General features: G+C 36.6%; 1 protein-coding gene across 13 annotated transcripts in view; it reads right to left on the bottom strand.

The window, feature by feature from the left end:
* KCNT2 (potassium sodium-activated channel subfamily T member 2) overlaps positions 1–3,931 on the bottom strand; it is a 350,894-nt gene extending 346,963 nt beyond the window's left edge. For all 13 annotated transcript variants that reach the window (XR_011434198.1, XR_011434197.1, XR_011434196.1 and 10 more), the window contains exon 1: positions 3,049–3,931. Coding sequence is in view for 8 of the 13 variants with exons in the window: in XM_070255832.1 (XP_070111933.1) it covers positions 3,049–3,143 (95 nt within the window). In the remaining 5 variants the exon portion in view is untranslated. The remainder of the gene's footprint in view (positions 1–3,048) is intronic.
* Between the last annotated feature and the right edge of the window lie 21,082 nt (positions 3,932–25,013).

Below are 25,013 nucleotides of genomic sequence, written 5' to 3' on the forward strand. Positions count from 1 at the left end.
GACCATGGTTCAGAATTTTCCCAATCAAGGAGCTAAGGTATTTATCTAACGAATCCCTTTATACTCAGTGGCACTTCTGGCTTGCTTTCCAAGTGGGCCTGGTGTGCTCTTAAGGTCAGGGGAAAAAACAAAATAAACCAGAAAACCTCAGGCAAAAGGTATTCATAGAAAACAGCCTAGGGAATATAGGCAGAGCACTAAGTGTATCTGTCGGTTGAACCTGTCTACCTATTCCCATATGAAAGACTGCTTCCTTCTCAACTCTAGGAAATGAGACCATGGAGATAACCAAGTAGAATGAGATTGCTACTCAGACTTAATTGCAAAGAGAAATTCGTGACCATATTAAAGACCAAAGAGATAGCTTTACTTACTACATGTTAATTTAGGATTCTGAAGAAAAATTAAAAAGAATTTCAAACTGCAAATCAGAAGTGAAGAAGGGAACTAACATTTATTGAGCACCTAAACTATGCTAGATGCTATAAATTATCCTTATAAATGCAAATTGAGTGGAAAGAAGCTCAGAGTTTCTTGAGGAATTTGAGTTACACAGAACTGAGCCCAAGTGTCATCTTTACAGTTATAAAATATATTACCATGACAAGTATTTAATTTGGCAGAAATTTAGTTTCCTAGTCCTTAAAATAATTATCCACTATTCAAGGATTGTGTGAGAATTGACTGAGATAACATATAGCAAAGGTTAATATATTTGTTTATATATCTATATACACATACACACACACATATATATGTAACATATAGCACAGTTAACATATAGCACTAGCCAGTGCTTAGTGCCAACTAAGTGTTAGTCTTGTACCTTACAGAAGCAACATTATTGAATCTCATAATGGCTGAATAACTTGCCCAAGGCCACTCAGCTAGTGAATAAATGAGCAAAGGATTGAAGCCTGCGTCCCTGTTAATCAAAGGATCCTATCTTCAAAGATGGGGAACCAAAACTAAATATTAAGTTTTCATGAAGCCACAAAATTAGTCAAATCTTTAAAAATGGATGAACAATTTTTGAAATGTTTAATGCCTCATTTTAATAGTAAATAATGCCTATTATTATTATTTTTTTTTTTGAGGAAGATTAGCCCTGAGCTAACATCTGCTGCCAATCCTCATTTTTGCTGAGGAAGACTGCGCTGAGCTAACATCCATGCCCATCTTCCTCTACTTTATATGTGGGATGCCTACCACAGCGTGGCTTGACAAGCGGCGCATAGGTCCACACCCAGGATCTGAACCAGCGAGCGAACCCTGGGCCACCGAAGTGGAATGTGCAAACTTAACTGCTGTGCCACTGGGCCAGCCCAATAATGCCTAATTTTTAAGTTCAAGTTGTACTAGCATAAATTTTTATCATAATAGATATTTTAAATAAATGTACAAAACTTTCTTTTAATATAGCAGTGACTTATTTAGAGAGCATTCGACTAACCAAAATTCTTAATTCCTGAAATATATCTGCAGCATCCTTAGGAAAATGAGGGCAACCACATTCATATCTTGGATAGAATATTAAAAACAAACAAACAATGCTACTATGTAGTCAGCCTGCCTCATGCTTTCTACAATGAGTATTTCTATTCTCCATGATGATCCTGAGGTCCCGAAGTAACAATATAGACTCAATCACTACGAAGATGCCCTTCACTGGATTAATCATTTAACTAGGCTGATACAGTTTATCTAAATGTCAACTAGCACTGCAAATTTGTTTAAATAGTCTTTTCTTTATCTTCAGTCAACCAGAACACCTTACTCTCCATGCATACTGGTAAATTGGTATTTATTCTTTTAACTTTTAACCAATATAAATGTTTTTCCCTAAAAAGATCGGATTGAAATATTACCCTTTATGAAACATCCGTGTCCCTTTAAATTACTAATATGAGACCAAAGAAGTCTATACTCGATGCCCAAGACAAAATCCCCTCTGTGTAAGGATAGGAGTTGGTATTGGGCGCTGAGATGGTGAGGAAAAGAAGGAAGGTATTGCTCAGTGGTGACCGGGGAGGAGATTTTGAATCGGACCAATAATGGATCTTTTACGTATTAAAATACAGCATCAATAACAAACTGAACTTCAAGGAAACATTTCAATTGAGTTGAGAGCCTAGTTATTATGCATATATCATTTAAAAACAAGGAAGTGTGGCATGTGATACATGAAATGACTATTCCAGAAAATACCAAATTCAATGAAACATAAAAAGTGCTTTTTAAATAATGAGACAGAGATAGCCGGAGGAATTTCAAAAGTTTAGGCAAAGCAGTGATGCTATAGATAAAACACATGAGCAATATTCTGCTAATGATAAATATTCTAGTTGAAACAGTTTTAATTTTGTGACATATATACTATTTAGGTTAAAAATACATTAATCGTGAAAAGGTGTGATCATGCTATACAAACACCATTATTAATAGGAGTCACACTGACCTGTTCAAAGTGAGTACTTTCAGTTGCAAACGTTTTTTCACTAACTACCTGTTACATATATAAACCAATTGTCTACCTGCAACTCCAAATGTTTAAAGAGCATAAAATCCCCAGTGGCAGGTGGACACCGACCAAGACAACACTGACAAGGAGCTAGTAAACAGGTGCAGGAGATTTTAAGTTTCTAATGTGCTTTTTCAACCAACTTGGATACATTTTTTAATTTGATGAACAACGCTTAAGGGGAGAAAAATGAAAATTCTTTGGCCCTGATATTGCGTGCCATTTGGACATATTGCACTTCTCATACCAGCCTTACACACATCCTAGGAAAGCACATAGAGACAAAAGAATAAGCACCAAATAAATGCACTGCAAGAATAAGAAAGTGAAAAGGGAAAAGAGTTCCTTGTCTATGGCAATTGCTGTATAGAGTCAAAATGGAGAGACATACCCAAGAGTCCCTTTTACTCCCTCCCCCAGTCTCTGGCTCCCTTTTCCTCCTCTCCCTCCTTTCCCCTGTTGAGCCTCTCCATCTCTGTCTCCTTGTCAGCTGTATTCACGGAACAGCACTGCACCACACCACTCACCTGTCGTCGTTTTGCCATCCTTGGTCCCCTAGCAGCAAATCGCGAAACCTGTACCTGGGAGGCAGAGGGGGGACTTCGCTCTCCAAATCAACCATCCTTCCTCAAAGAGTGGGAAACATAAAACAACAAATGGAGGGGAGGAAGGAGAAAGAAAGAAAATATTGCGGAGTAGAGGGCGAGGACTAAGAAAAATGCTGTGGCCGACAGAGGGACAGGAGAAGGGGACCGGGCCTGGGATGGGGGGAGGGGGTCTGCTTTGAGCCGGAAGCTGCGGCTGAAAGGGGGCTGGCTCGTCTCTCCTGAGGGTGTGATGGGGAGGATGCAAAGCAAGCCCAGGAGCAAAAGTCTGGCTCTGACAAGAATCAACGCTGCCAAGGAACCGCCCCCAGGCTCGGCACCGCCTCTGGTCCCCAGGACTCGGGGGAGGCGGGAATGCAAAAGTTACTTCGCCGAAAAAAGCCGCGCGGTGCCTAGAAAGAGGGGAGAGGGGTGGGAGTGTGCGCGGCGAGCTGGGGAAGCACTTTCCTGAAAGGCAGGTAAAGATCCTCCTCCGAGAGCGGCCTCCGCAGCAGCTCCCCCGGCGGGCCTGCGCCCGGCACAGCCCGGGGCGGCGCGAGGGTCCCGTGGGCTTTGGTCCCAGACGCAGCCCACCCGGCTCTCCCCGCAGGAGCCCTTCGGCGCGGCCACCGGAGGCCGAGCCAATGAGACTCCCCCTCATTAGCATAACACAGTGACGGCATGGAGGTGCCTTGGGGACAACCAATGGGGGCGAGCTTAATTAGCGGATTCCCGGGCTCCAGACCCTTCTCTGGGAGGAGGGGGACCCAGGGTGCTTGGAGCGTTCCAAGGTGCCCCAAGCTCCTTCGCCTTGGTCGCCTGCAGCTCGGGTAGGCGGAGCGAAAAATGCACGTTCTCGGAGAGGGAATCCCCGCTCCCAGCCCCAGGAAAGTCCCTGGGTTTTTTCTCCCAATCTGAAAGAAAGGGAGGTGTTTCCCTGGTTCTGGAAGAGAATGAAGGGCCACTTTAGGCCACCGAAGAGAAACGTTTACATGATGGCCGGGAAAGCACGTTGAAACGCATGGAGGATTATAGACCAGTAAATTACGGTCGCTGCTACTGGCGGCGACGTGGGCTTCCAGGTGGCATGCCCTTAACCTCCCGTGTGCTCCTGTTATTAGTCCACAGCCAGAGGAAGAGGTGAACCCCCAGAGGCCCGAGTTTGTTCTTCAGTATCAACGGCTACGTATGTGAACCTTGCTGTACAAGCCCTGGTTCTATTTGCGCCTACTGTTCTTCCATCAAGAACTGATTTCACCAGGGTATATATGTGTATATATGTGTGGACGGTGGATAGTTAGCATGGGAGAGACACCGGGACTGAGGATGCAGAGATTTTTATCATCGCCCATGCCCTCAGGAGTCTCATCGTTTGTTTGGGGGAACAAGCTTATAAATGAGGTGATACAATATAAGAAACAGTAATCAAACACCATGTAAAGAGTTTGGGAAATCCCTATGAGATAATGCACTTATTCATGGGGTGGGGAGTCAAGAAAGACACTGAAAATGAAGTAAGCCTACTGTACTCTATTCGTTTGCAACCCGCTTAAGGGAAGAGAAGACAGCCGTGAGCAAGCAGAGAGAGAGGCAAAGGGATTTTTTAAAATGTTTGGTTTACTCAGGAGACAGTGATTAATTTGGTATGATTGTTTCTCAGTGAGGCTATGTAGTGGAGGATTGATACAGAAAGTCAGAAATGCAAGAGAAATCAGCAAAAACGTGCTATCTGATGAAATAGGCTGAGAGCCTAAACCTGAAGAATCATAGTGGAAAAAGAAAAGTCATACCCTATGTCTCTGTCTTCCAAATCCTGCCCACCCTTCCAGACCCATCTAGGACAGCATATCCTCCATGAGATTTCCTGATTCTTCCTGCTAGTGTGATGCCTTCTTTCTTTGAACCCTTCCTACCTGTTGTATTTTGCTTGCAGTGTTTATTATATTCTGGCCTGTGGTGTGATTAGCTATGCATTTTTCTTACATATCCCCCGTCCCTTTGACTTATCTTTCTGGCACAACACCTTCAAAATAGCAAAATCTTGACAACTGTGTATTGAGATGCTTTAAAAGGTTTTAAACCTAAGAATTAATATTTGTTCACATTTGCTTATGTGCTCTTGCATAAACTTTTTTAATTGCTTTGCCAGATAAGAATGTTGTATCTTTACGTTGTTAGTTTGTTGGGGGGCGGGGGGTGCGGGGGGGGTGGGCAGAGATTCTCTGTACCTTATCATCTGCTATTAAGATAGCTTTATGAAGTTTACTTTTTTAATGTTCTAGGTTAATATTTATACTTTTATTTGTATTATTATAGTCTGCCTTTATATATTTGGCATGAATCTAAAATATTTACATATTAGTAAGAGACTCAGAAACAAGGCACTAAAAAAAGACAAAAATAGCTATAGTCAGACTCCTGAGATGCCAAGGGTTAAAGAGAAAAGCAACAACATTTCACTTAAAACTGTGCTCCTTTATTTTATTACCACATTTGAGACAATCTTAATTATTTGGCTTCCAGGAGCTCAGATAATATTTTAGGAGGAAGCAAGTACATTAAAAAGAAAAAAGGTTAAATAGGTAAAATCCTGCTCAGCTGAAAGTGTTACAGCCCAGCTGTTACGGATTCAAATGATATCAAGTACCTTAATGTGCCTGCGCAACCAGCTGGAGACGCCACGTTAACGATACACTGATTTGCTGTAGGCCTTAAAATTGTCAAAGTGAAGAATCTTATATATACTTCTAAATTAAAGAAAGTTAAAAGAATAATGCAATATAAGAAATACTATCCTGACATTCTTAAGATATAGCAATATTTGGTCATTGAAACTTAAATTTATAATTGGAAGATTCTTTTACTGTCCTTTATATTTTCTTTTCAGTTTTCTATAGGCAGACTTTTATTTTATTTTATTTTATTTTTTTTAAAAGATTTTATTTTTTCCTTTTTCTCCCCAAAGCCCCCCGGTACATAGTTGTATATTCTTCATTGTGAGTCCTTCTAGTTGTGGCATGTGGGACGCTGCCTCAGCGTGGTTTGATGAGCAGTGCCATGTCTGCGCCCAGGATTCGAACCAACGAAACACTGGGCCTCCTGCAGCAGAGCGCGCGAACTTAACCACTCGGCCACGGGACCAGCCCCAGAGACTTTTATTTTTTTGTTATTAATTTTGGCATTTAGTTCTCCCACCTGTCCTTCTACACTTTTATTCTTTTTTTTTTTTCATGTCATGTCATGTCATATCCTGCTGTTAAAGTTTATTTCCTCTTTCGCTCTTTTTATCTGGGTTTCTTTTTTTCACTGTGCTCTTTTAATCTCCTATTTCATAGACTCTGTTCCCCTTGTGTGTGTGAAAGCTTTCATTCTACTACAACATCGGATTCGATTTTTAGAAACAATTTTAAACTTGGTTCTGTCCAGTCGATTTTGCACCTTTCTCACTGGTGTGCTTAAGCCCGCTAATCAACATCTAGTGTCAATCAGAGCAATAGACTAGTTTGGTCCCACACCCACCAAAGAGTGCTCCCCCAACATCATCTGAATTATTATGCTGATGGAGAGATAGTCTCAAGAATTAGGATTAGGGAGAAGACTGAGTCCCCAGTTTAAGATTTTCTTTTCTAGAAAACATATTTGGGAATATTATCTACTTTCTTCCCTTTTTTAATAGAAAAATAGAAAATATTTTTAATATAAATTAATAGAAACTCTCTGATTGCCAGTATATTGATTGATCACATATATTTAAATATAAGAAGAAAAGATACATTCCCTTGTGGGAAGAATGATTTTATTAAAAAAACAACTTGTTGATAACTGTCTTGTGAATAACGAACATAGCTGCGATCATAGAGTCTGATGAGGTTTCTGTACCCCAAATTCAAAAGTATGTGCATGTTACATATATCATTTTTACAACAAAATTCTCAAAACTGCCATTGATTATGTCTAATAGCCCTGTAAAAGCTATTTGAAAATGAATTTTAAAAAGAAAAAATAATTTTCTATATGTTAGGCTAGCCACTTTATAGATGCTTCATCTGCGTAGGCAGAAAAAGAGGATAATCCACGTCTATTCAGATAGCATCATTAAGGTACATAACAACATCTCTAAGTGAAGGAGACATGCGTTCAATCATTTTTTTATCAAAGATTTGCTAAGTAGTTACTGTGAATTGAACTTCTCCTCATAGACTAGTTGGGCAGGGAGAGTTCGTGAGGGAGGACAGACCATCCAGGAATACACTAGAATGTGATAGGTCACACTAGTGACTATCACTGGCTGCTATGTTGCTAAGGAGAACAAAGAGACATCTAATTCTAGATTTGGAAAATCAAGGAAGGCCTTTTGTAAGAGATGATGTCATTGAAGAATAAAAAAAAAAGTGAGTGAAATGGAGGCAGAAGCAGCAGCAAATACAAAAGTACAAATAATAGATATAAGAAAGAAATGGCAGCTTCCAGCAAATGCCAAAGTATCCTGTAGTTTGAGCTCAGGATATGTTTCAGTGGGGAAGGGGCAGGGAGGGATGGAGGGAGAAACGTTGGCTGAAAGATTGCAGCCAGGAGCTGCTTTCATTTCCTAAGGACCACATCTGCGTGGGCCTTGCATACCATGCCAACAAGTTTGAGTTTTAACTTGAAGACAATGATGAGTCTTTTGAGGATTTTAAGTAGAGAAGTGGCACAGCCCAATTCACGTTTGGAAAGATCACTTCGCTAACAGTGTAGATAATTGATGGGGAGGACAAAAATGGAAGAAGGGAAACCATTACTGAGCTATACAGTATTTCAGGTGAGATGTGCCAGTTGTCTGAAATGAGTCAGTGGTTACAATGCAGATAGAAAGTAAAGGACAGATTTACAGGAAATTAAGAAGACAGTATTGACGGGACTTGACAATTGAAAAATGGTGAAAGTTAATGGAGAGTGAAGAATCAATGATACTTTCTAGCTTCTGGGATGAGTAAGTAGGTGAAAAATATTGCTGTTGGGTGAGATGGGAATACAGAAATAGGTTTGAGTGAGAAAATGATTTCACATTGAGCCATCCGCAAAAAGTCAAATGGAGAAGTTAAGAGGGTTTGAATATATGGGTCTGACTATTAGGAGCCAATTCTTGTCCAGAGGTATAGAATTGGGAAGCGTCAATACAGTGGTGGCTGTTGAAACCAAGGAAGGATAAATGCACCTGGCTTTCAGTACTGTGAGAGAAGAGGAGGGCAGAGGCTGAGCCCACAAAAGTGCCTGGGGAGAAGGGATCGAGTAGAGAGATGGGTGCAAAGCCAGAAGGGAATTCAACTTCTACCACCAGAGGAAAGAGACGTGTGTTCCTCTATTTTCTTGATTAGTTTTATTCTGTGACCCTTGATTCAAGCTAAAATAGATTCTATCTACAGGAAGAGAAATGTAACAAAACCTGTCCTATATTCTAAGCATGTCCAGCTACATGAGCAGAATCATTTTTATTTCAGCAACACTGAAAAGAAGAAGCAGTACAGAGAAAATGAAAAGCAGAATATCACGTTTGATTCACAGTTCCCACCTGAAAAGCACAGGTAAGGCGTATAGCGGAAGGCCATGTGGAGATTTATAAAAACATTCCAATAATTAACGTAATTTACCCAACACTTCTAGTGGTTTTTGTCATTCTAAAAATGAAACTTGTCTAGGAGGTTAAATGTGCGAGGAGACAGGCAACATTTTATTATGTTAATAGTAAAATTCTCTGTGATCTTCCTCCTTGCTTCCTTCTCTCTTCAAATAACTCTCTAAATGCACGTCTTATTCAGCATCATTCTTAATGGTAAGACGTATCATCTCCATTTGTTGGCTTCTAAACCCTCTTGACTTTGACTGAATTTTTGGAGGGAGATTGTAGAGCCAAAGGGGGAATTAATTAGTGCCAAATATGATTCAATAACTTAGAAACGTGTTCTCCTACAGTAATCCAGGAATCATACCCACATTATTTTTCTACCCACAAAACGTATACATATATACATGGAAAACATACATATATATGTGAGGAAAAAATATCCATCAGGTTTGGAAAACTTCAGGTTTTATCTTTGATCTTCCCACCCTTAAGGCTAATGTCCCAAATCCTGCTCATTGATGGATTATAGGAGGCACCTGCTCATGATCATCTCTCCACCCTGACCCTTGTCATCTCCAAACCTGCTAAAGCAAGTAATGACAACTGTGACTTTGCCTTCTTCACAGTAGCTGTCAAATAGTGGATTTGCAGCAACTGTCTACTGAGTGAATGAGAAGCTCCATATGTGAATGGATGAGGTCATATCTTTGTCACTCTTCAAGCTTAAGAACATACAAATGTTAGAAGACTAATAGCTGCAGTGTGAGTGACTATTACACACCAGATGTTACATTAGGAGCTTTACAAGAATTCTTGTAGAGAACTAAATAACATTGTCCAAATTTGAAAGATGAGAAAACAGGCTCAGATGATATCACCCAGCTACAAGGTGCAAAGCCACATTTCAAAGTCTTGATTTTCTGATTCCAAAGTGTGTGCTCTTCCCAATATAGCTGAGAAAGGTTTATGGTCAATAACTAGTAGCTATTTGTGTTTCCCAATTGGTAATCTAAATTATGAAAGAAAATTATAAATTATAATTATAATCAGTCAATATCCCAATGATCCCTATCATCACGATGCCCCAGCCTCAGTTACCTTCTTTTCTACCAGAGGCACTGGCAATCACCTATTTGTTTTCCCTGATCTCTTCTTCCTCCCTTCTTCCCATCTCTACCTCATAACTTCATGATCAACTCATCAGAGAAGACTCCTCGTCACCCAACACAAAGATGCCACCTAGTCACTCGGTATTACATCAGACTGTTATATCACAATTTTAATTATCTTTTAAAAATAGTTATATTATCTAATTTATTGAATATATTTCTTTGCTTTTTGGCCCCTGCTCCTCCACTCCCACTACGATTTAAGCTCCATAAGGACAAAAGCCTTGTTGATCTTGTCAGCAAGCAGAACAGCTCCAGGTACAGAGTATGGACACAGAAACACGTTTGCTGAGTGATGGAAAACAAAAAAGGAAAGCAAGGAGAGGACAAGGAAAGAAATAAGATTTGTTCAAATAATTACTTAGATTTTTCAATTCCAATATGGTAAAATTGCATTGCACATAAAGACATTATTTTCTTTAATTGAAGTATAATTGACATATAATGTTATATTAGTTTCAAGTATACAACATAATGACTTTATTTTATTCTTTTAGCAGTTTCTTAAAAAGCTTTTTCTTGTTTTTAACTTTTTATTGAGATTATGATAGATTACAACCTTGTGAAATTTCAGTTGTACATTACTGCTTGCCAGTCGTGTTGTAGGTGCACCCCTTCACCCTTTGTGCCCATCCCTCACCCCGCCTTTTCCCTGGTAGCCACTAATCTGTTCTCTTTGTCTACATGTTTAACTTCCACATATGAGTGGAGTCATACAGAGGTTGTCTTTCTCTATCTAGCTTCTTTCACTTAACATAATACCCTGAAGGTCCATCCATGTTGTGAATGGGACGATTTTATCCTTTTTTATGGTTGAGTAGTATTCCATAGTGTATATATATACCATATCTTCTTTATCCAGTCATCAGTTGAGGGGCATTTAGGTTTCTTCCATGTCATGGCTTTTGTAAATAATGCTGCAATGAACATAGGGGTGCATATTCTCTTTGAATTAGTATTTTTGTTTCCTTCAAATACCCAGAAGTGGAAGTGCTAGATCATATAGTAGTTCTATTCTTAATTTTTTGAGGAAAAATAGTGGAAACAGTATAGAGTGAAACCAACCAAATGTAGTGGAAACCAATTTACATTCTCACCAACAGTGCATGAAGGTTCCCTTTTGTCCACATCTTTGCCAACACTTGTTATTTCCTCTCTTTTTGATAAGAGCCATTGTAACAGGTGTGGGGTGATATCTCATTGTGGTTTTGGTTTGCATTTCTCTGATGATTAGAGATGTTGCCCATCGTTTCAAGTACCTGTTGCCCATGTGTATGTCTTCTTTGGAAAAATGTGCATTCAAATCCTTTGTCCATATTTTTAATTGGATTTTTTAAATATTGAGTTGTATGCTTTCTTTCATATTTTGGATATCAACCCCTTATCAGTTATGTCCTTGGTGAACATCTTCTCCCATTCAGTAGATTGCCTTTTCATTCTGTTGATGGTTTCCTTCACTGTGCAAAAGCTTTTTAGTTTGACGTAGTTCCACTTGTCTATTTTTGCTTTTGTTGCTGTTGCCATATTTAAAAAAATATTGCTAAGACCAGTGTCAAAGAGCTTGCTGCCTATGTGTTCTTCTAGGAGTTTTATGGTTTCGGGTCTTACATTTAAGTCTTTAATCCATTTTGAGTTTATTTTTGTATATGGTGTAACAAAGTAGTCCAATTTCATTCTTTTACATGTAGCTTACGCATTATTTTTAAACATGTGTGTATGCATGCACGTGCATGTGTCATACTTTAAGTAGGGCATGCAAATTTAAAAAGCATTTTAGTCAGAGCTTTATATTAAGGTGTAAGAGTTCTTCTCTCATGCAGGGCTTGATTTGAGAAATAAAGTAATGCTTGCAAGAAGGAAAAAAATATATAGGGTACGGTCTTAGCAATTGAAATGCTTTTACTTGGATTGAAATATTGTCATTAATTTTTCTTGATTCCTCTTACTTAAAAATTTAATTTACAAGGAGGAAAGCTTTAGGTGATTTCTGTATTATTTCTATACTACATGAACAACATAAATTATACAATTACTGTCTGTTCTTTCCAGTATTAAAAATGATCCTCAACTTGTTATTTTAAAACTTATAGCAATTTGACAATATTTTATACTAATAAAACATATTCTTCTCTTTTTAAAGATCATTAAACAGAGGCATTGGAAACCTAAAATCAATCACTAAGTAACCAATTTCAGTATAAATGATAGGGAAGTCCAATTTTCCTGATTATTATGCAGTGTCCTTAGGTTACAAGCTAACAATAGTTTTCATTGCAAATAACATGATGTTGTAAACATAACATATAACAATAAATCAGAGAAATTAGGAAAATCTCACTTTTTTGATAAATAATAGTGTTAGATACATTGAGCTTACTGGTGTGTATGAATACATAAGATCCTTGACATTCATACATTTTCTTTATTCATAAAGTTATGTTGTAAATATTAATTATGTTACCTTCATATACCAAATTTGGATTTTTATTTATTTTCAGATAGCTTGCTGCTTCAACATATTAAATGGTAGCTCTGTGTCCATTACCATTTTGATTTGTACAATTTGAGTGTACAAAGTATAAAAAATTTGAGTGTTTACTGTACATTTTATATTGTTATTATAAAAATAGGAATGAAACAGAAAAATACAAATACTAATACTAATAACAAATTCTGAATATTCACTTAGGGGTTGAGAAGAGGGAGGAAATCGCTAGACATAGCCGTAAGCAGCAACCATTTGCCTCTGCTGAATATTCTGTATTCAGTCTTCAGGGAAAGAACAAAATTATAGAAAGTGAGATATATCATTAAAGCTAGAGATATATCATTGCAGAGATTGATATCTAAAAAGTGATATATTATTAGTGATTTCAGTTTTTTTTAGCTATCTGAGATTGGACTACTTCATTTGGCATATACATCCATTATTTGAACGTAGTGGGTCAGCATGTATCTCGTCTTCAATGTAAATGCCACATTTTCACCCCTAGATCACTCCAGCCAGAGGAGTACAAAAGTTGTATCCTGTCTTTCACACACAAACACACACTCAAATAAAATCTTAGTAAATCCTTTCTTGCAATTCTGTCATTTAGGCTCTGAATTCCAGGGATGGGCATGGTTTAGCCTAAAACCTACATTTAGGCTTTGCCTCCCCCCATAGCTGGTTCCATTGCTCCCTAGTCTACCCATCCACCTACCTGAAAAGCAATATTCTTTAGTCATCAACTATGAGTTCCGAATCTGTACTGCTTGGATTTGAATCCTGACACTGGCATTTATTAGCCTCCTGACCTTGGGCAGTTTACTCACTGTGCTTCACTTTCTCCATCTACCAAATGGAATAATTAGAGTACTTATTTTTTGAGGGTGAAACACATTAACACATCTAAATATTTTAGAATGGTGTTCACCACATAGTTTGCCATTGTTATTACATGTGGTTTTCAAAATGAAGACATCCACATTTTTAAAAGTCTTTTTCTTAATACGAACTCTTCTTTGCTGTTTAGCAACTAATGATTTTAATTATACTTTTCAAATTTCACACAACCGGTTCAACAGCTTTGATTACCTTTTAAGAGATAAACTAAAGTATGTACCCTCAGAGCAAGTGAAACAACATCAATGTGCTAAAGTTAAAAAGAAAAAAAAAAATCTGGCTGCTCAGTGATTGTTCTGAACTCCCATGGAAATTATAAATATGGATAATCAGAAAAGTACCTTAAATATTCTCTAGTTAGAAGCCAGATCATGTAGGCATTTAAAATTAAAACAAGCATCTTGAATTATATTCACATGCAAAGCAGAAAAAAATATGCACCATATTGAGTTCAGATGCAACGAGCTGAACATGTGCTACAGAGCTAAATGAGTAATGCAATTTTTACACTGGGTCCACGCAAACTTTACAGTTGCAGAAAATAAGGATATGGGAAAAAGCAATCTGGAAATGTCATAGCCAAATCAATAATTAAGAGGAAAGTTCACAAACTCCTACTCAAAAATCAATATGAAATATATTGAAATACTGGTTAGTATGCATAAATGCAATATATGATATTTAAGACTATGAGGACTAACATTTTTGACAAGGCAGTCATCTAGATTTAGGGAACATAAATGAAAAACTCCTCTAATTTGTCCTTTGCACTTCTATCTCCTTTTTTTCTTTTCTTTTTTTTTTTTTTGTTGCCTACAAACCTACAATCTCACTTGAACTTAAGCCCTAGGAAGATCACCAAGATGCACAGTGTGGTACAGAAAAGCTGAATGCCATTAGATGTTAATGATCTGACAGCCAAAAGTGAGCTTTTCAACTGATTTCCTGAATCATTAATAGATTATTTTCCTGGGCATTAACTACCAAATTCTCTAAGGCCGTGATTTCTCTATGACTTATCTGTTTTACTCAGGCAACCCTTCGAAAATAAATTTTCCATAGCTTAATTACACCAGAACATGGGTCAAATGGGACCAAGATGGTAAACATGATAAATCAAATAGCTTTGTTTTTTAATTTCCCACCAATTGTTCCTTCTTTCTCATTTTCCTTCAATGCTAAAACTCTTGCTGAGGAACAGCTCCCTGATAAACCCAATCACAGAGGAAGGATTGATTCCAAGTTCCTAGGTGAAACTCACTCATTTAGAAAGAGCAACCAGAAGCTAGGTCATTTATGTTAGAATAACAGGAGAGCTAATGATTAGGAATGAATCAAACATGAGAGAAAAATGTAGAAGCCCAATTGATAACCCAATGGTAATAAAGAGATCCATGTTGGAGATACTGCAGAAGCAGAACCGGACTCTACAGGAAACACCGAGTGAACAAGTCAAGTCAAAAGTGAAATGTGGATGCTTGATAGAGGGGAGAAAATTGTAGGTACCGGACCTAGGTAAATAGAGAAAGAGGAGTTATGGGAAGAGGGACATCAAAAAACATTAAGGTGAATAGGACCAGTCTGCTAATTAGCAGATTATTAATTCTCAGAAAAAGAGATTTTGACAGAAAATAAAGGCTGTGGGCCAAAATGTCCTGGTGTATCACTTAGGATGTTCTTAACTATTAGTAACAGAATACTTGACCTACTATGCCATAAAAAAAATCAAAGAAATTTGTTATCTCACGTATGGAAAAAATTCAGAGTTAGAGACGCTTTAGCTAAGGCTTCATATGGTGAACTAATGATGCCGCAAAGGACTTACTTCCTCTACATTTAACTGTTCTGCCTTCTGTATCTGTCCCTGTGATTTCAAAGTGGTTGCAGAAACTCTAGAGACTAGTTCATTCACTTCCAACAGAAACAAGAGAGCATCTTTAAATGTAGGATTCTCAGCAAAACTTGGAGCTACCAGGGTAAATATCCTGAGTCATTGGTTTTCCAATCTACAATTAAAGAACAAAAATCACTGAAATAGTCTGGTCTTATGGTTTGTTCTTTCCTCCAATCCTTTTCAAAGCAAAACAACAGAAGAGTCTTCAGGGACTCTGCGCATCCTTAAAGTAGAAACGTAAAGGCTTCTCTGAGATCATATTACAATCAGGATATTGGGATACCTCTCAGATAATTGTATTGGACTTAACTTTTGGTCTGCCAAAATCCTGTGCTTGTATATAAAAGTCCTGCTCCTTTCATTTGATCATGGCAGGTTTTACCACCCATTCCTACACACCTTCGTGGGCATATGATCTGAATCCAAAAGTATGAACAATATAAAAGTGGAATCTTTCATGTATGGGCAAAAAATTCCCTTGCTGTTGGCGTTTCTAACTAGGAGCTCTGTGTGTCCTTCTTGAGAATGGCTTGGAAATGACGAGCATTTTGCTGCAACACGAGATATTTTTTAATATATGGAGCTGGCCATAACTAAAGTAAACACCACTCCTAGAACGCCCAGTTGTAGGAATCAATAAGTTCTCTTTTTACTTAAGATAATTTGAACTGAATTTCTATCACTTTTACCTGAAAAAATTCCTAACTAGTGGATAAATTTATGTCACATATAGCAATCTCCTCAAATTGCTATGAATAATTACCAGTCTTTTTTGACCCGATACCAAAATCATTTCCCAGTAAAACTAAGTAATGTAACTGGTTTACATTTTGTTTCTCAGAAAATTCCACTGCTGTTTGGATCCTAATTTTTAAATTATTGGCATGAACCAACATTCCAAGTTCAGGTCCCAAATTTTACAGTCTGCAATAATCACACACTTACCACAGAGCATCAGACCACCTGATCCAATAGAAAAATGCAAAATTTCACAATAATAACAGGCTTCAAAAGATAAAAAATTAGAAAAGAATTTTACTGACCTAAACTTTACCCAATTTCAGTGAATTAAGCATTCTTCCCTTCTGTGATTTTATCCATTTTCTTCTGTAATGCCAACTGAAACAAAACCAAGTATAAAAAATAGAGAATGCTGTATATAAATATTGAATCACTACGGTGTACAACTGAAAGTAGTAGGATATTGTATGTCAGTTATACTTCAGTTTAAAGAAAAGAAAACAGTCAATAAAGAACTTAAGAGCAGCCAAAACGCAGAAAACTTTAATAAACTTTTGGGAGTGGTGGATATATTAATTTTCTTGATTGTGATGATGATTTCATGGGCATGTAGCTATATTAAAACTTCTCAGCTTGTACACTTTAAATAGTATATGCGGTTTGTTATAGGTCAATTATACCTCCATAAAGCAGTGGAAGAAAGTCATAAGTAAAAGAGAGACTACTATATCTTCAGTGGGACAAGGAGACAGTCACAGCCCAAGTCACAAACTCCAAATGGAAATTTTAAAGAAATTATTGGGGCCAAAATGGCAGAAGGTGACAAGAGCAAGTACAAACTTCTAGAGATAGTTTTGGTAGTGCAGAGCTCCCTCAAAGAAGATGGCACAGCTCTGAAAGGATCAAAGACACCCTACATGGAAGGTGTGACTGGAATGCAGGTGTTCTAAAGCGAGCCTGATGAGTGAGAGAAGGCTGAATAAGGAGCTACATAGATATATCATCTTTTCAGAAAGCAGACAAGAAGAGAGCGCCTACACCGTCATCCTCTTGGTGACAGCTAATCAAAGCTGGATGAAAATAAATTAATAACTGCTAAATATGTCATAGACACCTGGACATAGGGCTTTACTGTGAAAATGCTGAAGATTTTCTGCTCACAAACATGGAAAAGGTAAATAATGAGTGGAGACTTTTACTGAAGAGATGACGAAACAGAGATGATGAAGACATGACCTAAGCTTCCATAGCTTCAGTTTACATCTCTCACTTTTAATTATATTTCAGGAAATATTTGAACCAGATATATGTGCCCCATTTAAAATTAGTAAAAATCAGAAAGAAGCATGATGACATACTCATGGATAAAAAATTAAGTAGGAAAAAAACAATGTAAGAAGAAAGAAAAGCAAATAAAGAAAATGAAAGAAATATACCATAAGTAAAAAGATAGTTTCTAATCAATCAAGTCTTCTTGAGTTCAAATGAATTAAAGGAAACATGGAGAAAAAAGTTATAAGATCAGTAGTAAAATATAGGATCGCAGAGCTCAGAAAGAAATGAAAGAGAGAAATAAAATAATTATAGAAATCAAATCAACATTAGAAGCAGAGTACACAAACACACACACACACTTTGTTTTCTATGTTTTGGGACATGAAGGACAGACTTGAGAAAATCAAAGTGGAGCAAAAAACGACTAAACAAAACTGAATAGAGATCAAATCATAGATGCAGAAGACAAATAAAGTACAATATATGAATAATTGGTGCTATGGAATATGAGAACAGAAAATATATTCAAAAATACCAATTGTGAGAACAGAAGACAGTAATATATGAAAATAGAATATAAATTTAAAAATCCAAAGGTTTACTACAAGCATACTTTTCTGCAAAGAAGGAAATCCTTTGTACAGATATTAAAAGGACATATTTGTATACTAGGAAATATTGATCAAGAAAAATAAATCTAAGAAAAATACTGGAAGAAGCTGAATTAATAAGGAAGTCATTAACATTGATGAAAAACTTCATCAAGATTGCTGGATACAAGATAAACATACAAAATCAAAGACTTTCTAAATGAAGGACACCTGGTTAAAGTTAACAGACCAGTGACAGAATTGGAATCTGACATTGACAATACCTAAAACCACTGAGGAGCTAATGTAGAATGTGTGGATAATACATAATATGAGAAATTTCTGCATATCAGCAACAAAAGGCATGCTTTCTCATTTAAAAAACCGTAAAAGGATATGAACAGGAATTTTGTAGAAAAAGAAACAAAAAATAGTAAGTATATGAAGTATAGGAAGAAATGTTTCCTCAGATTAGTAACTAGAGAAATGCAAATTAAAATAATAGTGACATATAAGGATACTGGAAGCTTCATGTACTGTGTGAGAAGACAGACTGGTGTAGATATTCTGGAGAGCCATCTATAGTGTGAAATCATATTTGGTACACATAAACTTTTTGGGCCAACAAAATAGCTCTAGAAGTTTTCATAATCATCCATAAGGAGACAGTACAAGAGGTGTATTGCATCATTGTTGGAGTAGCAAGAAGTTGAAATAATGTACGTGAATGTCACTGAAGGAGACAGACAAGTTACCTGTGATAGGTGCACGTCATGGAAAACTGTGCAGTGATATATATGCAAACATGGGGAGATAATGCAAACACTATGCTGAATAAAAAGAATTAAGAACAAGGATGAGATCTATTGGAAAAATAATTCATACAAAAATGTGAATTACATGTTTTAGAAGAAAATGCACAAAAAATGTTTACCCATCAAATTATTTAACATATTTGGCAATTGGAAGGAGGTAAAGAGAAATTGGAGGGGGATTGGCAATAATAAAATAAGTAAAGAAAATGAAATAAGTAAGATGACTTTGAACTACAGAGTAAGATTATCTCCATTGCTCCTGGAACTAAATTAATACAAAATACATGATAAATTTAAAATAATGGTTAAATAGGAAAAAGGAAGATGAACGTTTTTGAAAATATTGAATTTCAAAGATGGATAAAGAATTCTATAAAGATGATGTTCTATTTCTTAAGCGTGGATAGGTTTGTTTTATAGTAATTCCTCATATATATGTTATAAATAATCATGTGTGCATTGCGTTGATTAAAAATAGGAAGAAATGGGAAAAATCTGTATATCTTTGTATAAAAGTATAGGAAAAAAGACTGATGAATACTATAAAACTGATCAATAATCTACCTCAAACTACAGTGTGTTCTTACTACAAACCCATAAAAAATTACTAAAATGAAAAAGCCAGGCAACACTGAGTATTGAGAAGGATATGGAGAAACCAGAACTCTCATTTGTTGCTGATAGGAATGGATATCGGTATAACTACTTTAGCTAACTGTTTGCTACTAAATCTACTAGATCTGAATGCATGCACACCCTACAATCTAACAATTCCATTTCTAGGCGTATTCTTAAAAAATGTATATACATGTGCACCAAATGACATGGGGCATGTATAAAACTGCAATACTATTTGTAATGGTCAAAAAACACCCAAATGCCCATTAGCAGTGGAATGGATGAACAAAATGCTGTTAGTCACACAATAGAATGAGATACAGCAATGGGAAAGAACAAAGTACAACTACCCACAACAGTGAATCTCACACGTATAAAGCTGAGTGAAAGAAGCCACAAAAGAGTAAAGAGTGTATGCTGCCATTTATATAGTGCACAGAAACACTCTACTTTTAGAAGTCAGGAGAGTGAGAGGGACTTGTGCTGGTAATTTTCTGTTTAAAGATCTCAGTACTGGTTTCATGGGTCCTCTACGGTGATTCACGCGCATTTGTATGTAATATTTCAATAAAATATTTTTTCAAAATGTTGCGAAAACTTTGCTAAATAGGCTTGTCATCACTAGCCTAACGGTAAAGAAAAAAAGACATTATTAAGCATATGGCAATGAATCAAAACTCAACCATCCTTTCCACAATCATTGATATTTGCAGGTGTGGAAATTTAGTCCACTTTCAAATTGCTCACAAGATTTAATTGAATTTTTTTGATTGGAAACGTATACATCTCTTTGCACTTGATATTACACTATCTGTAAAAAAAAATGTGTTTATTAACAAAAAATATAAACAATGTTAACTTTCATCTTTCTTTGTGTCCATGTGAAATTTTATTTACCAAAGAACTTCTTTGTTTGCTGTTTTTTAAAAGATAGGCAAAACCATTTTAGCTATTAGAAGTTAGGATAATGGTTACTCCTTGGGGAAGGAATGACTGGAATGGAGCATGAGGGGCTTCTAGAATACTAGCATTGTATTGTTCTTTCATCCATATGCTGCTTACATTGATATGTTCACATTTATAAAATTAATTCACTTTAGACATATGATTTGCACATTTTCTGTTTCTGTGTTGTAATGCAATAAATGTTTGTATTTTAAAAGAATGAAAAGAGAAGCTCAGGAAGATGAGATTGATGGAGGATATAAAGGCTGTTAAGATTTTCTATACCTCTGTGTATTAATGTGACTTATTAAAACAGTGTATGTTGTTTTATAACTTAAAAAGGTAAACACATCTAAATTGATTAAAAAAATAAAAAAGCATCCTATCAAAATCCTGGGGACAAATTATCCAAAGAGAAAAATAGGAATGAAATTAGACTCTTGCGCATAATCATATGTTAAAAATGAGTGAAATAATATTTATGAAGCCCTTATGAAAAAGGAATGTGACTTAAGACTTTTTAGATTCAGTAAAGTTGACATTTTAGTATAAAGGAAATAATTCATGAATATGCAATAAATCAAGGAATAGAGTCCAAGAGCCTGTCTTAAAAATTTGATTATGAAATGAAAGGGGAAAAAAAAAGATGAATCAGAATTAAGATTTCAATAACAAAGAAGCCACAATTGGAAAGCGCTGATGGGTAAAAAAGTAAGTCCACTTAGATACAAAGCTAAGATTTGAGGAAAATGGAAAAATTAATTATAAAATTGAATATAAATGTTAGAACCATAGAAAAAATGTTAAAGCTAACAAAATCGGTATGTAACAAAAGAAGGATGTTGGAGGTACTCAGCAGGACCGTACTTCACAGTTTCTATACTAAATACATGCGTAGAACCTGCTTTGGACAATGAAATGGGAGCTGAAGGGATCTGCGTGATCTTGAAAGCAGAAGCCATAAGAAATTGTATGCGGGGCCAGCCCGGTGGTGCAGCAGTTAAGTTCGCACATTCCGCTTCTGTGGCCCGGGGTTCACCGGTTCGGGTCCTGGGTGCGGACATGGCACCTCTTAGCAAACCATGCTGTGGTAGGCGTCCCACTTATAAAGTGGAGGAAGATGGGCACGGCTGTTAGCTCAGGGCCAGTCTTCCTCAGCAAAAAGAGGAGGATTGGCAGCAGATGTTAGCTCAGGGCTCATCTTCCTAAAAAAAGAAAAAAAAAAAAGAAATTGTATGCAATTTGTCAGATCTCTTTCCCTCTGTCTTGGTGTCTGGTGGCATTCCAGATGGCCTAGATCTTGGAGTAACAACAACTTGTACTGCCAGTCTATGAATTGCCCACTAAAAGCAAGTAGCATGAATGAGAAATAGTATAAACAAATATAAAATATTGTGATATAAACACATTTATCAAATATATAAAATTTGTTTAAATTTTTTTAATGTATGTTACATATGCAAATACAACATTTTGTATATGTTTGCATTTTATATATTTGGAGGTTTTTTTGTTTTTGTCTTTGTTTTTTTTGCTGAGGAAGATTCTCCCTGAGCTAATGTCTGCTTCCAATCATCCTCCTTTTGTATGTGAGCTGCTGCCACAGCATGGCCACTGAGAGATGAGTTGTATAGGGCTATGTCCAGGAACTGAACCCAGGCTGCTTAAGTGGAGCATGCTGAATTTAACCACTAGACCAGTGGGGCTGGCCTCGTATTTTTATACATAAAAACAAATAGAAATGTCATCTTCAGCCATTGAAATTCTAGGTTTATTTTTTTACTGCCACTTTATCTAGCTACTGGGACACTTGGAGATATCTAAAATGTTCCAAGGCACCATGTTGACTTCTGGAACATGCCAGAATCAAATGAAAATATTCTCTCTCTTACAAAAACAATGGGCCCTCAATATTCCCACATATCAAGTAAATATCAGTTGACAATCAAAGATGGTCAAATACACACAGGATCTTGCCTTCAAGAGTGAGAATGACCAAAACAAAACCCAAAATATTGACAATCATAGGGACTGCAGGTATCAAAATTACCAGTCACAGAATATAAATAAATATGTAAATCTGAATCACCCAGAGTGCAGCACGTATGAAAGAGAAATAGAGAATATAAAGAGAAGGCATAATCTCTCTCTCATCTGAGTCCCAGAAAGAGAATATTTAACATGAAAAAGAGAGAACACTTGAAGACATCAAATGCTTTTAGAACAAATGAAATTTTTTAAAATAAGTGAAATTTGTTTTTAGAACAAATTGAGTTTTTTAGAACAAATGAAAAACAGAAAGCAAAGAATGCAGAAGGGATGTAAGTAAGTAAATATAAACGCACAGCTAGGCATATATCAATTAAACTTAAGGACACCGAAGACAAAGAGAAAATCTTAAAGTAAGTAGAGATAAAGGACCAGTCACCAACAAAACAAAGACTACTAGACAGTAAGAAGCTCTTTCAGCAAAGATGGAAACTCTAAGATAGTGGAGTACTATCTTTCTGTTGCTCAGAGATAATAAAAATCAGCCTCTAATTGAGTCCTGAAGAAAAATTATAAAACAATTATTTTCAGTACAAAGGCTAAGAATTTACTAAAAATAGACCAATTTAAATGATAATCTTGTCTGGAAACACCCTTACAGACACACCCAGAAATAACATTTAGCCAAATATCTGGGCAGCCAGTGACCCAGTCGAGTTGACACATAAAATTAACCGTACATGCTTCTGTAGAATAACAACAGAGAGTTGGTCTGAGGTGCAATTATGTTGGTAAATCTATAGGTAAATTTAAATAAATATTGTCTGTCTAAAAATTAATAATTTTTAATTAATGGTGTTAAAAGGAAGGTCAGAATGAAAATATTGGACAATAATAGCATGTAAATTGGGAAAAGGATAAACTGATTTATTAAGTGTTAAAATGTCCCATTGTTTGAGAAAGTAATTAAAGTTAATAGATTAACTTTATATTTATAAAATTAAATTTGTATGATAAAATTTAAAGGTAACCATTAAAAGAATAAAAATAGAGGTAGACAATTGAATAAAAAAAGAAAACTGAAAAACAAAAAGTCAAGAAAAGAGAAAAGAGTAAAGAGAGGAAGTTATTATAAGATTGTAGGGAAAACAATGAAAACATTTGCAATCACGATTACACTAACTCGGCTAAACTCAGCAGTGAAAAGAGAGAGTTGCAAAGTTGAACTGAAAAATAATCCATTACATTGCAAAACATTAGCAGAGTTAAAGAGGATCAGTGCATAACGACAAAAATGTTTATTTAACAATCAATAATATGTTTTAAATTTTATCTATCTAACAAGATAGGCGGGAGGAAGGAAAAGAGGGAAGAAAAGAAAGAGGAAGAGATATTGAGGAGAGAGAAACGCGAGAGAACAAAATCATTGACAAATCTACACACAATTTAGTTAACAAAAATGGTTTCAAGAAATTGCAAGAGGAACGTTAGAGAGCTGCCATTTAAGGACCAAAGTCTGTAAACCAAGTACTATGGGAAAAACCTTGAATGTCGAGAATGCTGACATCAGCCAAAGACCTTGTTTCTCCTCAGACTGTTTCAGTCAAGCTGGACCAAATCTTTGCTATGCTACCAAAAAGGGGAAGAAAATGAGCCTCCAACCCAACCAGATTTGTCTCATCCCCTAGGGAGACTCATTCATTGTCAGTAATTCTATTGGCTCTGATTGACACAAGCTTATAGTGGGTTTCACAATGTGTCTGGGAGTAGAGAAGTTGGCCCTGTATTTTTCTGAGAGTGGAGCATCAGTGAGAAACCACACAGCTGGATCAAGTGGGAAGTGGCATATCCAAACTTGAGAGGTATTCATCTTATAAGGTATTGCCTAGAAGATTTGTAGAAGGATGTTTGAGGCTATTTGTATATATCTGTAATCGGAAAAGAGAAAATTATTTATGCCCTCTCTTCCCCCACCCATCTCTCAGGGTTGGGGGTTTTCACATGCAACCAGTTAAAGTCTGATTTCTCTCTTGGGAGTGAGACAAACTGATTGTCCTATGTCCAGAGTGGTGAGTTACATAGGAACACAAAAGTCATCATGTTGTTCTCATAAGCAATCTATGGGGGCAGAGGAGAGGGTCAATAAAACCACTTGAGGCACAGTCAATGTCCAAGTTCATGTCTGCTCAGGTATCCTTGTTTGTGCAATATGATCTTTGCCTCCACCCACTGAGGTTAAAGTAAGCACTTAAAAAACTGTCCATATACTTCAGAGGTCACAGTAGGCATGCACACACACACACACACACACACAAAAGGAAGATGTTACATGTATTTAACAACACCATTATGAAAAGAGGAGAGGTATACTATTCCTTCTCAACATTTTCTCATTCTCCACTCCCTGATTCATGGGTTTCTAGAGGCATTGTCAAGGCAGAGGGGATATGGCCATGTGAAACATAGGAATTTGAAGATAATCAGATCAGTTGGCCCTGTAGAGGTCCTTGCTTGTGTAATGACAAATAGTAAAGGCTTTGAAGATGATGTTTGTTTTCTTATCTGATTTCGTTAACGTGGTATGTTTGAGTACACTATGTGGGCTACAGTAGAGATAATAGCCCTACTACATTCTTGATTGGCTTTGTCAATGAAGATACTTTTACTTAAACATAGTCCCTTTATTTGGACATATGCATATGTAATATAGAGATTAAGGTCATAAACAAGTTGTCATATCCGGTTTCACAAAGGTGTATTTTAGTACTATAGTCCTGAGTGTGTATTCAATAGTCTGATAGTTTTAGGCATTAGTGTCTGCTCACAGGTCTGTGTAAAGGCACATTTCAGTTAGTACTGAAATGATGTGCTCCATGTTCAGG

Source organism: Equus caballus, chromosome 30 (genome assembly GCF_041296265.1).
Source record: "Equus caballus isolate H_3958 breed thoroughbred chromosome 30, TB-T2T, whole genome shotgun sequence".
In the NCBI taxonomy this organism is placed as follows: domain Eukaryota; kingdom Metazoa; phylum Chordata; class Mammalia; order Perissodactyla; family Equidae; genus Equus; species Equus caballus.